Raw genomic sequence first — 18,110 nt, forward strand, 5'->3', positions numbered from 1 at the left:
ATAATGGATTGGAACTAGAAATCAACAAACCAAAACCCTATAGAAACCATATAAACACAAGGAGATTGTACAGTACACTTTTGAATGATGAATGGGTGATAGAAGAAATCAGGGGAGAAAATAAAAATTCCTAGAACCAAATAAGAATAGTGATACAGTATGCCAGAATCTCTGGGACACTATGAAGTCGGTTGTAGTAGGAAAGCTTATAGCTATTATTGCCTACATAAGAAAATTAGAAATATCCCAAATAAACAACCCAATGATGCCTCTCCAGCACCTTGAAAAACAAGGACAAACCAATTCCAAACAAGTAAAAGGAAAGAAACAATTAAAATCAGAGCCAAAATTAATGAAATTGTGAATTAAAAAATAAAAAGGATCAATGGAATCAAGAGTTAATTTTTTGGCAACCAACTAAATTTGTAAAGCCCTTGGCCCAATTAACAAAAAGAAAAAATGAGAAGACCCAAAATAATAAAATTAAAGATGAAGAGGGAGAAATCACCACAGATACAACAGAAATCCAGTGGGCCATTAGGATCTATTTTGAAAACTTAGACTTTGATAAATTAAAAATCGTAGAAGAACTGGATATATTTCTACACACATGCACACTGACAAAATTGAATCAAGAGAATATAGAAAACCCAAACAGACATAATCAGAAATGAGAAAGAAGCAGTAATAAAAAGGTTTTCAACAAAGAAGAGGCCAAGACCAGATGGATTCTCAGTTAAATTCTACCAGACCTTTAAAGAACTAATGCCAATCATCCTCAAATTATTGCATGAAAAAGAAAGGAATGGAACACTTTGAAATTCATTTTATGAAGCCACTAACACACTAATACTAAAACCAGATGAGGACATATCAAGGAAAGAAAAACACAGACCCATATTCCTGATGAACTTAGATGCAAACATCTTTAATAAAATGCTAGCACATTGTGTTCAACAGCACGTTTAGAAGATTATACATCATCATCAAATTGGTTTTATTCTAGGAATACAAGAATGGTTTAACATATGCAAATCAGAAGTCATCACATAAATAGATTTAAGGACAAAAATCACTTAGTCATCTCAAGAGATGCTGAGAAATCCTTTGACAATATTCAGCACCCATTCACAATAAAACACTGAAGAAAATAAGGATAGAAGAAACCTACCTCAACATCATAAGGACCAGGTACAAAAAACCCAAAGCAAACCTCATATTGATTAGGGAAAAACAAAAGTGTTTCCTTTAACATCTTGAACAAGACAAGTGTGTTCATTCTTACCATTTCTATTCAATATAGTACTGAAATTTTAGTCACAAAATTAGGCAAGAGAAGGCAATAAAAGGCAAAACTAGTAAATGAAGAAACAAATTATTTATTTTTTCAGATAACATCTCATGTTTTGAAGATCCAAAAAGCCCCACCAAAAGAGTTTTAGAGCTAATATATAAATTTAGAAAATACCAGGTTACAGAATTAACGTAGAAAAATTAATAGCTTTTGTATACATCAACAGTGAATCTACTGAAAAAGAAATCCAAAAAATAATTCCATTCACAATAGCCTCAAAAAAAAAAAAAAAAAAAAAAAACCACTTTGGGAATAAATCTAGCCAAGGATGCGAAAGATCTCTACAATGAAAACTATAAAACACTGAAGAAAGAAGTTGAAGAAGACAAAAGAATAAGGAAAGACCTTCCATGTCCTTGGATAGGTGCAATTAATATTATTAAAATGGCCATACTAACAAAACCAGTATACAGATTCAATGCAATCACCAACAAAATACCAATATCTTTCTTCAAAGAACTAGAGAAAATAGTTCTGTAATTCGTTTGGAAGAATAAAAGACCCAGGATAGTCAAAACAATTCTAAGCCAAAAAAGCAAGGCTGAAGGCATCACAACACTTGATTTCAAATTGCACTACAGTTGTAGTAACAAAAATCTACATGGTACTGGTATAAAAACAAACAACATAGACCAATGCTTCAGAATAGAAGATGCAAAACCAAACACACCTAAAGTCATCTGATCCTTGACAAAGATGACAAAAACATAATTGGAGAAAAGACAGCCTTTTTTTTAAATTTATTTTTATTGTAAACAAATGGGATACATATTGTTTCTGTTTGTACATGGAGTAACAGCATACCATTTGTGTGATCATACATTTACATAGAGTAATGATGTTTGATTCATTCCATTATTTTTTTCCTTCCCCCCCACCCCCCACCTCTCTTTTCCCTCTATACAGTCCCTCCTTCCTCCATTCTTGTCCCACTCCCACCCCCATTAAGTGTCATCATCCGTTTATCAGTGAGATCATTCCTGTTTTTGATTTTTGAGATTGGCTTATCTCACTTAACATGATATTCTCCAATTTCATCCATTTGCCTGCAAATGCCATAATTTTATTATTCTTTATAGCTGAGTAATATTCCATTGTATATATATATACCACAGTTTCTTTATCCATTCATCAATTGAAGGCCATCTAGGTTGGTTCCATAGTCTGGCTATTGTGAATTGAGCCCCTATGAACATTGATGTGGCTGTGTCTCTGTAGTGTGCTGATCTTAAGTCCTTTGGGTATAGGCTGAGGAGTGGGATAGCTGGGTCAAATGGTAGGTCCATTCCACGTTTTCTAAGGAATCTCCACACTGCTTTCCAGAGTGGCTGCACTAATTTGCAGCCCCACCCGCAATGTATGAGTGTACCTTTTTCCCCACATCCTCTCCAACACCTATTGTTGCTTGTGTTCTTGATAATTGCCATTCTAATTGGGGTGAGATGGAATCTTAGTGTAGTTTTGATTTGCATTTCTCTTATTACTAAAGATGGTGAACATTTTTTCATATATCTGTTGATTGCTTGTACATCTTCTTCTGAGAAGCATCGGTTCATATCCTTAGCCCATTTGTTGATTGGGTTATTTGTATTCTTCGTGTAGAGTTTTTTGAGTTCTTTGTATATTCTGGAAATTAGTGCTCTATCTGAAATATGAGAGGCAAAGATATTCTCCCACTCTGTAGGCTCTCTCTTCGCATTGCTGATAGTTTCCTTTGATGAGAAAAAGCTATTTAGTTTGAATCTATCCCAGTTATTGATTCTTGCTTTTATTTCTTGTGCTATGGGAGTCCTGTTAAGGAAGTATGATCCTAAGCCAACAAGGTGAAGATTTGGACCTACTTTTTCTTCTATAAGATGCAGGGTCTCTGGTCTGATTTCAAGGTCCTTGATTCATTGTGAGTTGAGTTTTGTGCAGGGTGAGAGATAGGGGTTTAGTTTCATTCTGTTGCATATGGATTTCCAGTTTTCCCAGCACCATTTGTTGAAGAGGCTATCTTTTCTCCATTGCATATTTTTGGCACCTTTGTCTAGTATTAGAAAATTGTATTTATTTGGGGTTGTGTCCATGTCCTCTATTCTGTACCATTGATCTACCTGTCCATTTTGGTGCCAATACCATGCTGTTTTTGTTACTATTGCTTTGTAGTATAGTTGAAATTCTGGTATTGCGATAACCCCTGTTTCATTCTTCCTGCTAAGGATTGCTTTAGCTATTCTGGGTTTCTTATTCTTCCAGATGAATTTCATGATTGCTTGCTCTATTTCTGTGAGGTACGTCATTGGGATTTTAATTGGAATTGCATTGAATCTGTATAGCACTTTTGGTAGTATGGCCATTTTGACAATATTAATTCTGCCTATCCAAGAACATGGGAGATCTTTCCATCTTCTAAGGTCTTCCTTAATTTCTTTCTTCAGTGTTTTGTAGTTTTCATTGTAGAGATCTTTTACCTCTTCGGTTAGATTTATACCCAAATATTTTTTTTTTTTTTGAGGCTGTTGCAAATGGAGTTGTTTTCCTCATTTCCCTTTCAGCTGTTTCATCACTTGCGTATAAAAATGCTGTAGATTTTTGTGTGTTGATTTTATAGCCTATTATTTTGCTGAATTCATTGATGAGGTCTAGAAGTTTTCTGGAGGAGATTTTTGGATCCTCTAAATATAGAATCATGTCATCAGCAAAGAGTGACAGCTTAAGTTCCTCTTTTCCTATTCGTATCCCTTTAATTTCTTTAGTCTGCCTAATTGCTCTGGCTAGAGTTTCGAGGACAATGTTGAATAGAAGTGGTGAAAGAGGACATCCCTGTCTTGTTCCCGTTTTTAAAGGGAATGGTTTCAGTTTTTCTCCATTAAGAATGATATTGGCCATGGGCTTAGCATAAATAGCCTTTACAAGGTTCAGGTATGTTCCTACTATCCCTATTTTTTTCTAGTGTTTTCAGAATGAAGGGGTGTTGTATATTGTCAAATGCTTTTTCTGCGTCAATTGAAATAACCATATGATTCTTATCCTTAAGTCTATTGACATGATGGATTACGTTTATTGATTTACAGATGTTAAACCATCCTTGCATTCCAGAAATGAACCCCACTTGATCGTGGTGCACAATTTTCTTAATATGTTTTTGGATACAGTTTGCCAATATTATGTTAAGGATCTTAGCATCTATATTCATCAAGGATATTGGTCTAAAATTTTCTTTCCTTGATGTGATTTTTCCTGGTTTCGGTATGAGGGTGATATTAGCTTCATAGAATGAGTTTGGTAGGGTACCCTCCTTTTCTATTTCCTGGAATACTTTGAGAAGTATTGGAATGAGTTCTTTGAAGGTCTTGTAGAACTTGGCTGAGAATCCGTCTGGTCCTGGGCTTTTCTTGGATGGTATATTTTTAATGGCTTCTTCTATTTCATTGCTTGATATTGATCTGTTTAAATTGTGTATGTCCTCCTGGTTCAGTTTGGGAGGAGCATATGTCTCTAGAAATTTGTCAGTGTCTTCGGTAATTTCTATTTTGTTGGAATACAGGTTTTCAAAGTAGCTTCTCATTATGTTCTGTATCTCAGTGGTGTCTGTTGTGATATTTCCTTTTGCATCATGTATTTTAGTAATTTGAGTCTTCTCTCTCCTTCTCTTTGTTAGTGTGGCTAAGGGTTTGTCTATTTTGTTTAGTTTTTCAAAGAACCAACTTTTTGTTTTACCAATTTTTGAATAGTTTCTTTTGTTTCAATGTCATTGATTTCAGCTCTGATTTTAATTATTTCCTGTCTTCTACTTCTTTTGCTGTTATTCTGTTCTTCTTTTTCTAGGGCTTTGAGCTGTAATGATAGATCATTTAATTGTTGACTTTTCATTCTTTTCTGGAAAGTGCTCCATGCAATGAATTTTCCTCTTAATACCGCTTTCATAGTGTCCCAGAGATTTTGATATGTTGTATCATCATTCTCATTGACCTCTAAGAATTTTTTAATCTCCTCCCTGATGTTTTTTGTTATCCATGTTTCATTCAATAACATATTATTTAGTCTCCAAGTGTTGGAGTAATTTCCTTTTTTTACTTTAAGACAGCCTTTTAAACAAATTGTGCTGGTAAAACTGGTTACCACATATAGAAGAATGAGATCTATCTCCCTGCACAAAAGTCAACTTGAAATGGATCAGAGACCTAAGAATCAGACCAGAAAATATGCAACTCCTAGAATCAAATGTAGGTTCAACACTCCAAACATATAGACCTAGGCAGTAACTCTCTAAATAGGAATCCTATAAATCAGGAAAAATGTCAAATTAATAAATTGAATGTCAAATTAAAAAGCTTCTGCACAGCAAAGGAAACAATTAAGAATGTGAAGAGAGAATCTACCAAGTGGGAGAAAATTTTTGCTAGCTACTATTTTGATGGAGGATTAATATGCAGAATATATAAAGAATTCTAAAAACAACATCAAATAAACAACCGAGTCAATAAATGGGTAAATGAACTACACAGACACTTCTCAAAAGAAGAAATACAAATGGCCAACAAATATATAAAATTGTTCAACATCTTTAGCAATTAAGGAAATGCACATCAAAAGTACACTGAGGTTTCATCCCACTCCATTTAAAATGACAGCTCGTAAGAATACAAAGAATAATAAATGCTGGAGAGAATGTGAAGAAAAAGGAACATTTCTACACTATTGGTGGGATCGTAAATTAGTATAACCATTATGGAAATCAGTATGGAATTTTCTCAAATGACTAGGAATGGAACTGCTATATGACTCAGCTATAGCACTCCTCAGTATTTATTCTAAAGAATCAAACTACATCTGTACATGCATATCCATATTTATAGCAGCATAATTCACAATAGTGAAATGATTAAACCAACCTGTGTGTCCATCAATGGATGAATGGATAAAGAAAATGTGGTATATCTACATAATGGACTTTTATTCAACCATAGGGAAAAATGATTGGAACTTAAATACATTGTGTTAAATGAAATAAGCCAAAATCAGAAAGTCATGGGTCATATGTTTTCTCTCCTAGATGTAAGTTAAAGAATATAAAGGAAAAGATAAGACTGGCAGGGGGGATAAGCTTATGAAAATCAAAGGGATATCAGGAAATTAGAGGAAAAGTACTAGAGGCGTAGAGGAGGAGAGGGAAAGGGAAAATACTGGGAAATAATATTGATCAAATTATATTGTCATGTTGTGTGCATATATGAATATCCAACAACAAATCCAATTGTGTACAACTATAATGCACCAATAAAAAATGTGGGAAAAAAAAGAAAGGAAGAAAGAAAGAACAAATAGACCAATTTTTTTCTCTTCCTTGTGAACATAGGATATTAGCATCTTTAAATATTTGCTAATCTGTTAGGTCAAATAATATTTTCCTTTAATTTGTATTTCTTTCATTAGTAAGTTAGATCACTTAAGCCTTTTGAACTTGAACTTCCATTTATGTCTACTTTCCTTGTGTCTAAGAATCTATTGTATATTAAGGAAAGAGTAAGGTATTCATATATGAAATATATTGGTCTTTCCCTTCATGTGGCTTCTGGGGTCATGTCACTACCAAAGAGTGCCTCACGTTGAGAGTGCCCACAGGTTCTCTAATTCAAGGAGAGAGTGATTATCATTATTTCAAGGCATAGAAACTACTAGAATGATAGCCTGACTCTAGGCTCTCTGTTATGCTCAAAATCTTTTGGTATTTATCACATTATTTAATTATACATAGTTTATGTCCTTTTTACTAATGTGGGGTTTTGTTACAGATACCATTTTTTAAAACTGGGAAACTTAATGCCTATATTGAAAATTATGGAGCTAAGGTAAGTTCTTTTTTTAAGAATAATAATTCCAGATGTTGTCATATTGTTTGTGTATTCAGCTTCTTTTGCTAACAAACAAATATTGGAGTATATATCTCATAAACTATTGCTATACATGTGAAAGAACCCAACAATTTCCAAACAATTTTGTGCATATTTGGTACAGAAAGAGATGGCGTCTTATTTTTGTTGGCTACTTACTACTGGCATTTTGTGTGGCATAATCCCATTTACCAAAGATATCTTTAAACAAGTGAACTTCCCCATTTTTGCAGATGAAGAAAATGAAACCCAGAGAGGCAGACTTATCATCCACAGTTATATAGCTAATACGTGGACGAACAAAACATAAGCTGTATTCTACATGGTGGTAAAATTTTGAATCTTAGCAATGAGGAAAAACAAATTTGTGGAGTTGAACACATCTATACATTAGTTAACAAAGTCATGGAGCGATGGCTAATACTCCATGCTTCTGCAAGTATCTCTGCAGCACTATATCATTGGTTATTCTCATCGTTGCTGATCTCTGTTGCCAGATCTTCTAGGGTTCAGGACAGTGAGATTTATAGTCAGCTCCAAGGTGAGATGCTGCCATTAGGTTCCAGAAGGATGATGTTTCAGAATACCTGGAGGTGCTTAGCAGTTCCTGAGCAATCTTTGAATAACCTGAAAGTTGATTTCAACCATGAGTCACAGAGTGTAGGAAAACAGTGTTGCTCAGGACAAGTATGGAAAACTTACAGTTAAATCTTTGTGCTGAGATTAGTCTTTGGTCACCAAAAGATTCTTGTCATCTTTGCAAAACTATTCATGTACTATGAGAACCAAATTTATAGTTGACTTAGAATGAGGACCTAGATCTTTCAGCAATCCCTGCAAAATTTATCTTTTATCATGGGAAGTATCTCTTGGTTTAATGCAGACCTTTTTGCTGTCATTTGTTCTTGTAGTATTTAATTTCCTTATTAACATTGATTTTAAAGGTCAGAATTATGTTATTTTTGGACAAAGTCATGACAGATAACAAAAGAACTTGGTACAACATGACTTTCAAGATGAACTCTAAATATTAAAACAGGTTTTTTTCTGAGCATAAAATAGATAGCATTTCAGTATTCTTTTAAAAAAAGAAAGGTTTGTACTAAACACTGTCATTTTATACTTACATTAAATTTACTAAAATATTAAGATTGAGAAAAATGTCATAGCACTCCTTAAATGCTATTAAAAATGCATACTCTGTTGTGTATTTTCTTCTAGACTTTTACCACACCTTGGACTTTATCAGTGCAAGGTGTCACATCCACAAAATATTTTAAATCTTTTCATTAATAGTCTTATCTTTTTTCCATATATGCTAGTTTCTCATTCCTACGAAGTAAACTTGCTTTGCCCCTTTCAAACTTCCAGATCTTGAATTCCCTCCCTTTCTCCCAGCCTCCTGCTTCCATATCCTCACTGAGTCTTCATGGTTACGATCAATTTTCCTTTATGTAGTAAGTTTTATATAGCAGCAAACATGATCAGCAGATATTTATTGAATACCTATAATATGCTGAGAATTCTACTTATTTCTGGAGATAAAACTGTGGATCAGATAAGGTCCCTGCCCTCAGGAATCTTTTTATAATTGGTTCATTATAATTATACATAATGATTAGATATATTATGCCATATTTATCCATGTATATAATTTATCTATCTCCTTCCCATTTATCTTCCCTTTCCTGAGACACATCCCCAGCCCAATTTTGTATTTTATTTAGGGGCAGGGACTCACTGAGTTGTTTAGCGCCACCTCACTTTTACTGAGGCCGGCTTTGGACTTGCAATCCTCCTGTTTCAGCCACCTCAGCTGCTGAGATTACAGGCTTGTACCACCAGTCCTGACTCCTTCCCTTACTCTTTCCTCCTGATCTCCTTCCTCTACTGATCTATCTTCTATTATCATCATCATCATCATCATCATTATTCTATTATTATTAATTAGTACATTGTAATTATATGTAAGGATTCTTTGTGGTAAATTCATGCATGAATGTAGCATAATGTGGCAGGTTTTGTTCCCCCACACTTCCCAGTGTTCTTTCCTCCCCTCCTCTCTCTCTCTCTCAATCCTCTTCCTGGGTCTCCTTTCTATTTTTGTGATATTCCTTTTTATTCATTCTCTCTTTCTCTCTCTCTCTCTCCCTCCCTCCCTCTCATCATGCCTCCCTCCCTCTAGTTTTCACATATGAGAGACAATTTTGACCCTTCATTTTATGAGTCTGGTTTATTTCACTTAGCTTGATGTTCTCCAGTTCTATCCATTCACCAGCAAATGACATAATTTTATTCTCCTTTATGGCTGAGTAAAACTCTGTTATATATGTATACCATATTTTCGTTATCCATTTGTCTGTTGATAGACCCCTAGGCTGGTTCCATAATTTGGATATTCTGAAATACACTACTATAAACATTGGTATGCAAGTTTCACTGCAATATACTTGTTTTAGTTCTTTTGGATAAATACAAAGGAGTAGGATAAGAAGTCACATGATGGTTCCATTCCTAGTATTTGAGGAATCTCCATACTGCTTTCCAAAGTGGTTGTGCTAATTTGCAGTTCCACCAACAATATATAAGTTTATCTTTTTCTTCATATCCTCACAAATATTGTTACTTTTATTCTTAATGATTACCATTCTAAGTGGGGTGAGATGAAATTCCAGTATAGTTTTGATTTGCATTTCCCTGATTGCTAAGGATATTGAATATTTTTTAATATTTTTCTTGGCCATTTTTATTTCTTCTTTTGAGATATATAAACTTTAAGTAGACCAATATTAAGCAATAAGATTGAAGCAGTTAAAAAAAAGTCTTCCAACAAAGAAAAGTCCAGGACAAGATGGATTCTCAGTTGAGTTATACCAGACCGCTAAAAAAAATAATGCCAGTCCTCCTCAAATAATTCTATGAAATAGAAAGGGAAGTAACACTCCCAAATTTATTCTGTAAAGGCAGTCTCACCCTGATACCAAAACCAGATAAGGACAAATTGAGAAAAGAATAGACCAATATTCTTGATGAACATAGATGCAGAATTCCTTTAAAAAATATTAGCAATCTACATTCAGAAACACATTGAAAAGACTGTACATCATGAGCAAGTTGGTTTTATTCCAGTGCAAGGTTGGTCCATATATGCAAATCAATAAACGTAATTCAGTCCCCAAATAAAATCAAGGGCAAAAATCACATACATGATCATCTCATTAGATGCAGAAAACACCTTCAACAAAATTCAGTGCCCATTCATTTTTAAAACACTGAATAGGGATAAAAGAAACTTACCTCAACATTATAAAGTCTACATATGACGGACCCAAAGTCAGCATCATACTAAAGGGAGAAAAATTGAAAACTTTTCCTCAAAAGTCAGGAACAAGATAAGGATGTCCATTCACACCACTTCTACTCTATCCAGACCAATTAGGTAAAAGGAAATTAAAGAGATATAAATATGAAAAGAAAAAATAATCTCTGTTTGCAGATGACATGATTCTATACTTAGAAGATCCACCCCCCAAAGAAAACCTCCACCAGAAAACTTCTATAGATGATAAACAAATTCAGCAGAGTGGCAGAATACAAGACCAACACACAAAATTCAACAGCTTTCCTATACACCAGCTTTCCCTCCTGGGAAAGAAATCAGGAAAACAATTCCATTCACAATAGCCTCAAAAAAATTGGGAATAAGTCAAACCAAGGAGGTGAAGGACTTCTACAATAAAACTTATAGAAAACTGAAAAAAGAAATTGAAGTTCTTAGAAAATGAAAAGAACTCCCATATTCCTGGATAGGCAGAATTAACATTGTTGAAGTAAACAGTTTACCAAAAGTGATCTATAGATTCATTGTGATCCCTATCAAAATACCAATGCCATTCTTCACAGAACTAGAGAAAACAGTGCTAAAATTAATATGGAAGAATAAAAGACCTAGAATAGCTAAAGCAATTCTGAGCAATGCAAACAAGGCTGGAGGCATCACAATACCTAACTGTGAATTATACTGCAGAGCTATAGTAACAAAACTGGCATGGTATTGGTATGGGAGCAAACATGAATACCTGTGGAATAGAAGACAAAGACAAACCCATACAGATACAGTCATTTTAATCCTTGACAAAGGTGTCAAAAACATGTTGCGGAAAACATAGCCTTTTTATCAAATGGTGCTGGGAACGCTGAATATGTAGAATATGGAGAAGAATGAAACTAGATCCCCCTCCCTTACTCTTCCCAAAAATCAACTCAAAAATGAATCAAAGACCTAGGAATTAGGCCACAAACTTTGCAACTGCTGGAATAAAACCTAGCGTCAGCACTCCAAAACGTTGGCACAGGCATCAATTTTCTTAATAAGACTCCTAAAGCTCAAGAAATAAATCCATGAAGCAGCAAGTGGCATGGCATCAAGTTAAAAAGCTTCTGCACAGGAGCGGAAACAAGAGCATGAAGCGAGAGTCTGCAGAATGGGAGAAAGTCTTTGGCAGCTAATCTTTCTATAAGTGATTAATATCCAGGATGTATAAAGAACTCAAAAACTTAACACCAGGAAAAATTAAATAAGCCAATCAATAAATGGGCAAATGATCTAATCAGGAAAATAAACCCACTCTTTATCAAGTTTTTGGACAAGTTTCTGTCTAGTTCGGTTATTTCTTCCATAAAGTTGTGATAAAATTCACCAATAAAGCTATCTGTTCCTTAACTATTGAGATTTTTTTTTTTATTGTAAACAAATGGGATACATGTTGTTTCTCTGTTTGTACATGGCGTAAAGGCATACCATTTGTGTAATCATAAATTTACATAGAGCAATGTTGTTTGATTCATTCTGTTATTTTTTCCCTTCCCCCACCCCTCCCACCCCTCTTTACCCTCTATACAGTAGTTCCTTCCTCCATACTTGCCCCCCTCCCTAACCCTAACTCTAACCCTTCCCTCCCCCCCATTATGTGTCATCCTCCACTTATCAGCGATATCATTCGTCCTTTGGCTTTTTGAGATCGGCCTATCTCACTTAGCATGATATTCTCCAATTTCATCCATTTGCCTGCAAATGCCATAATTTTATCATTCTTTATGGCTGAGTAATATTCCATTGTATATATATACCACAGTTTCTTTATCCACTCATCAATTGAAGGGCATCTAGGTTGGTTCCACAGTCTGGCTATTGTGAATTGAGCAGCTATGAACATTGATGTGGCTGTATCTCTGTAGTATGCTGATTTTAAGTCCTTTGGGTATAGGCCAAGGAGTGGGATAGCTGGGTCAAATGGTGCTTCCATTCCAAGTTTTCTAAGGAATCTCCACACTGCTTTCCAGAGTGGCTGCACTAATTTGCAGCCCCACCAGCAGTGTATGAGTGTACCTTTCTCCCCACATCCTCGCCAACACCTGTTGTTGCTTGTATTCTTGATAATCGCCATTCTAATTGGGATGAGATGGAATCTTAGGGTGGTTTTGATTTGCATTTCTCTTATTACTAGAGATGTTGAACATTTTTCCATATGTTTGTTGATTGCTTGTAGATCTTCTTCTGTGAAGTGTCTATTCATTTCCTTAGCCCATTTGTTGACTGGACTATTTGAATTCTTGGAGTAGAGTTTTTTGAGTTCTTTATAGATTCTGGAGATTAGTGCTCTATCTGAAGTATGATTGGCAAAGATATTCTCCCACTCTGTAGGCTCTTTCTTCGCATTGCTGATAGTTTCCTTTGCTGAGAGAAAGCTTTTTAGTTTGAATCTATCCCAGTGGTTGATTCTAGCTTTTATTTCTTGTGCTATGGGAGTCCTGTTAAGGAAGTCTGGTCCTAGACCAACAAGGTGAAGATTTGGACCTACTTTTTCTTCTATAATCTGCAGGGTCTCTGGTCTGATTCCGAGGTCCTTAATCCATTTTGAGTTTAGTTTCGTGCATGGTGAGAGATATGGGTTTAGTTTCATTCTGTTGCATATGGATTTCCAATTCTCCCAGCACCATTTGTTGAAGAGGCTATCTTTTCTCCATTGCATATTTTTGGCCCCTTTGTCTAGTATGAGAAAATTGTATTTATTTGGGTTTGTGTCCGTGTCCTCTATTCTGTACCATTGATCTACCTTTCTATTTTGGTACCAATACCATGCCGTTTTTGTTACTATTGCTTTGTAGTAGAGTTGAAGATCTGGTATTGCAATACCCCCTGTTTCACTCTTCCTGCTAAGGATTGCTTTAGCTATTCTGGGTTTCTTATTCTTCCAGATGAATTTCATAATTGCTTGCTCTATTTCTGTAAGGTACACAATTGGGATTTTAATTGGAATTGCATTGAATTTGGATAGCACTTTAGGTAGTATGGCCATTTTGACAATATTAATTCTTCCTATCCAAGAACATGGAAGATCTTTCCATCTTCTAAGGTGTTCTTTAATTTCTTTCTTTAGTGTTGTATAGTTCACCTCTTTTGTGAGATTGATTCCCAAGTATTTTATTTTTTTCGAGGCTTTTGTGAATGGGGTAGTTTTCCTAATTTCTCTTTCTGAAGATTCATCACTTATGTATAAAAATGCGTTGGATTTATGGGCATTGATCTTGTAACCTGCTACTTTACTGAAATCACTTATGAGTTCTAAGAGTTTTCTGGTGGAATTTCCTGGTTCCTCTAAATATATAATCATGTCATCAGCGAACAGGGATAGTTTGAGTTCTTCTTTTCCAATTCGTATCCCTTTAATTTCTTTGGTTTGTCTAATTGCTCTGGCCAGAGTCTCAAGAACGATGTTGAATAGAAGTGGTGAAAGAGGGCATCCCTGCCTTGTTCCAGTTTTTAGGGGGAATGCTTTCAGTTTTTCACCATTTAGAATGATATTAGCCATGGGCTTAGCATAAATGGCCTTTACAATGTTAAGGAATGTTCCCACTATCCCTATTTTTTCTAGTGTTTTGAGCATGAAGGGGTGCTGTATTTTATCAAATGCTTTTTCTGCATTTGATTATGTGATTCTTGACTTTAAGTCTATTAATATGGTGAATTACGTTTATTGATTTCCTGATGTTGAACCAACCTTGCATCCCTGGGATGAAACCCACTTGATCATGGTGCACTATCTTTTTAATATGTTTTTGTATGCGATTTGCTAAAATTTTGTTGAGAATTTTTGCGTCGATGTTCATTAAGGATATTGGTCTGAAATTTTCTTTCCTTGATGAGTCTCTGTCTGGTTTAGGTATCAGTGTGATATTGGCTTCATAGAATGAGTTTGGGAGGGTTCCCTCCTCTTCTATTTTATGGAATACTTTGAGAAGTATTGGAATGAGCTCTTCCTTAAAGGTTTTGTAGATCTCGGCTGAGAACCCATCTGGTCCCGGACTTTACTTTGTTGGTAAGCTTTTGATGACTTCTTCTATTTCAGTACTTGAAATTGGTCTATTTAAATTGTTTATGTCCTCCTCATTCAGTTTAGGCAATTCATATGTCTCTAGAAACCTGTTGATGTCTTCGAAATTTTCTATTTTGTTGGAGTATAGATTTTCAAAATAGCTTCTAATTATGTTTTGTATTTCCATCCTGTCTGTTGTGATATTTCCTTGTTCATTCCGAATTTTAGTGATTTGGGTTTTCTCTCGTCTTCTCTTTGTTAGTGTGGCTAAAGGTTTATCAATTTTGTTTATTTTTTCGAAGAACCAACTATTTATTTTGTCAATTTTTTGTATTGTTTCTTTTGTTTCAATTTCATTGATTTCAGCTCTGAGTTTAACTATTTCCTGTCTTCTACTACTTTTGGTGCTGTTCTGTTCTTCTTTTTCTAGGGCTTTGAGCTGTAGTGTTAGGTTGTTTATTTGTTGAGTTTTACTTCTTTTATTAAATGCGCTCCATGAAATAAATTTCCCTCTAAGTACTGCTTTCATAGTGTCCCAGAGATTTTGATATGATGTTTCTTTGTTCTCATTTACCTCTAAGAATTTTTTAATTTCCTTCCTAATATCTTCTGTTATCCATTCATCATATAATAGCATATTGTTTAATCTCCAGATGTTGAAAGAGTTTCTGTGTTTTACTCTTTCATTTATTTCTAACTTCAATCCATTATGATCTGATAGAATACATGCTAGTGTCTCTATCTTCTTGTATTTGCTAACATTAGCTTTGTGGCATAATATATGGTCTATTTTAGAAAAGGATCCATGTGCTGCTGAGAAGAAAGTGTATTCACTCTTGGTTGGATGGTATATTCTATAAATGTCCGTTAAGTCTAAATTATTGATTGTGTTGTTGAGATCTATGGTTTCTTTGTTCAATTTTTGTCTGGAAGATCTGTCCAGTGGTGAGAGCGGCGTGTTAAAATCACCTAGTATTATTGTGTTGTGGTCTATTTGGTTTCTGAAATTGAGAAGGATTTGTTTGACATACATAGATGAGCCACTGTTTGGGGCATAGATGTTTATGATTGTTATATCTTGCTGATTTATGCTTCCCTTAAGCAGTATGAAATGACCTTCTTTATCCCTTCTGACTAACTTTGGCTTGAAGTCCACATTATCGCAAATGAGGATGGATACTCCAGCTTTTTTGCTGAGTCCATGTGCATGGTATGTTTTTCCCCATCCTTTCACCTTTAATCTATGGGTATCTTTTTCTATGAGGTGAGTCTCTTGCAGGCAACATATTGTTGGATCTTTCTTTTTAATCCAGTCTGCCAGTCTATGTCTTTTGATTGATGAATTCAGGCCATTAACATTCAGGGTTATTATAGAGAAATGATTTGGTTTCTCGGTCATTTGGTTCATTTTTAAAATTTTGTTTATTTATTTGTTTGACACAACTTGTTTCCTCCTTTATTTGACAATTCCTTTAGGATAATTCCTCCCTTTGCTGATTTGCTTCTTTGTTTTTCATCTCTTCCTCATGGAATATTTTGTTGAGAATGTTCTGTAATGCTGGCTTTCTTTTTGTAAATTCTTTTAGCTTTTGTTTATCATGGAAGGATTTTATTTCATCGTCAAATTTGAAGGTAAGTTTTGCTGGGTATAAGATTCTTGGTTGGCATCCATTTTCTTTCAGGGCTTGAAAAATGTTGTTCCAGGACCTTCTAACTTTTAGGGTCTGGATTGAAAAATCTGCTGATATGCGTATTGGTTTCCCCCTGAATGTAATTTGGTTCTTTTCTCTCACAGCCTTTAAAATTCTGTCTTTATTTTGTATGTTAGGTATTTTCATTATAATGTGCCTTGGTGTGGGTCTGTTGTAATTTTGTGTGTTTGGAGTCCTGTAAGCCTCTTGAACTTGATTTTCCATTTCATTCTTCAGATTTGGGAAATTTTCTGATATTATTTCATTGAATAGGTTGTTCATTCCTTTGGCTTGTTTCTCTAGACCTTCCTCAATCCCAATAATTCTTAAATTTGGCCTTTTCATGATATCCCATAGTTCTTGTAGATTCTGTTCATGATTTCTTACCATCTTCTCTGTTTGTTCAACTTTGTTTTCAAGGTTAAATATTTTGTCTTCAATGTCTGAGGTTCCGTCTTCCAGGTGTTCTATCCTATTGGATATGCTTTCTATGGAGTTCTTAATTTGGTTTATTGTTTCCTTCATGTCAAGGATTTCTGTTTGGTTTTTTTCCAATATCTCTAACTCTTTATTGAAATGATCTTTTGCTTCCTGTATTTGCTCTTTTAACTGTCGATTGGTGCGATCATTCAATGCTTGCATTTGCTCTTTCATCTCATTGTTTGCTTCTCTGATCATTTTAATTATGTACATTCTGAACTCCTTTTCTGTCATTTCTTCTGCCATGCTGTCATTGGGTTTTATTGATGTAACATCTAGATTTGTTTGCAGCATTTTCTTTCCTTGTTTTCTCATATTGTTCAGATATCAGTGGACCGCTGAGATATTGCAGATTTCCTCTGTTGATTTACAATGTCCCTGAAGATTTCTATATATATCCCCTCTTAGCCTTCAGTAGGCTGAAGTCTTGGAGGAAGTTGATAATGCGGTGCTCCACAAGGAAGCTGCCTCTCTAGGAGTGGTGGCCTTCAGGTGGGGTATATTCCCTGCTAGTGGGCAGAGGTGCCTCCACTTGTTGACCAATGGTCATCCAAAGGGGACCTAGGCTGTGGGCTGAGGCAAGGCCTGTTTGGGCCTGTGTCTCTGGTTTTACCGTCCTTGTGGGGAAACCTCACCAGGCAGGGAAGACTCACCCAGTGGGGAGGTCTCGCTGGTCAGTTTCCTCCTAGAGGTTCCCCTCAATTTACATCTACCGCCTGGGCTGGGCTGCCTTCCTCTGCAAAGTTCCCAGGGGTCCGGCCCTACCTCCTGGGCCTGGGAGCCTCACCCTTCGCAGATGAATCTCCTTAGGCTGCCCCTCCTCAGAGAATTTGCCCACAGGCCTGGAACCTTCGCTCCGCCCTAAGCCTGTCTCTGTGCGGCTCTTCCACCCAGAAGCCTCCTAGATCCTGGGACCCTGTTCTGCACCTAATCGCCTGGCTGCGTGGCCCCTCCTCTGAGCAGCCACCTGTGGCCCCGAACAATCGCTCTGAGTCCCAGAGACCCGCCACAGGCCTCTTCCTCCAGACAGCCGCCCAGTATGCCGGTGCGGTCACTAGGAGTCCAAGAAACTCACTTCGTGCCTCCTCCTCCCACCAACCACCCGTAGCCCGGGGCAATCAATCACTCCGAGTCGAAGTGACCCTCCCCGTTCCTCCTCCTTCTCCAGATAACCCCCCAGGTGTTCAGGAGCAGTCCTCTGAGTGGCTCTGAATCCACGTGACCCGCTGCTCGGGTCCTCTGGGCACCGCCCGGAGCTCAGGTGCGGCCACTCAAGACCAAGCGTCCCACCACGCTTCTCCTCCAGGCAGCCCCCCTGTGTTCAGGAGCTGTC

General features: G+C 36.1%; 1 protein-coding gene across 1 annotated transcript in view; it reads left to right on the forward strand.

Moving 5' to 3' along the window:
• LOC306643138 (uncharacterized protein C18orf63) overlaps window positions 1–18,110 on the forward strand; it is a gene marked incomplete at both ends in the record, with an annotated part of 56,765 nt that overhangs the window by 10,023 nt on the left and 28,632 nt on the right. The window contains one exon of the mRNA XM_079109049.1: window positions 7,132–7,188. Coding sequence (XP_078965175.1) covers window positions 7,132–7,188 — 57 coding nt within the window. The remainder of the gene's footprint in view (window positions 1–7,131; window positions 7,189–18,110) is intronic.

This window comes from Sciurus vulgaris (genome assembly GCF_902686455.1).
Source record: "Sciurus vulgaris genome assembly, chromosome: 13".
Taxonomy (NCBI): Eukaryota; Metazoa; Chordata; class Mammalia; order Rodentia; family Sciuridae; genus Sciurus; species Sciurus vulgaris.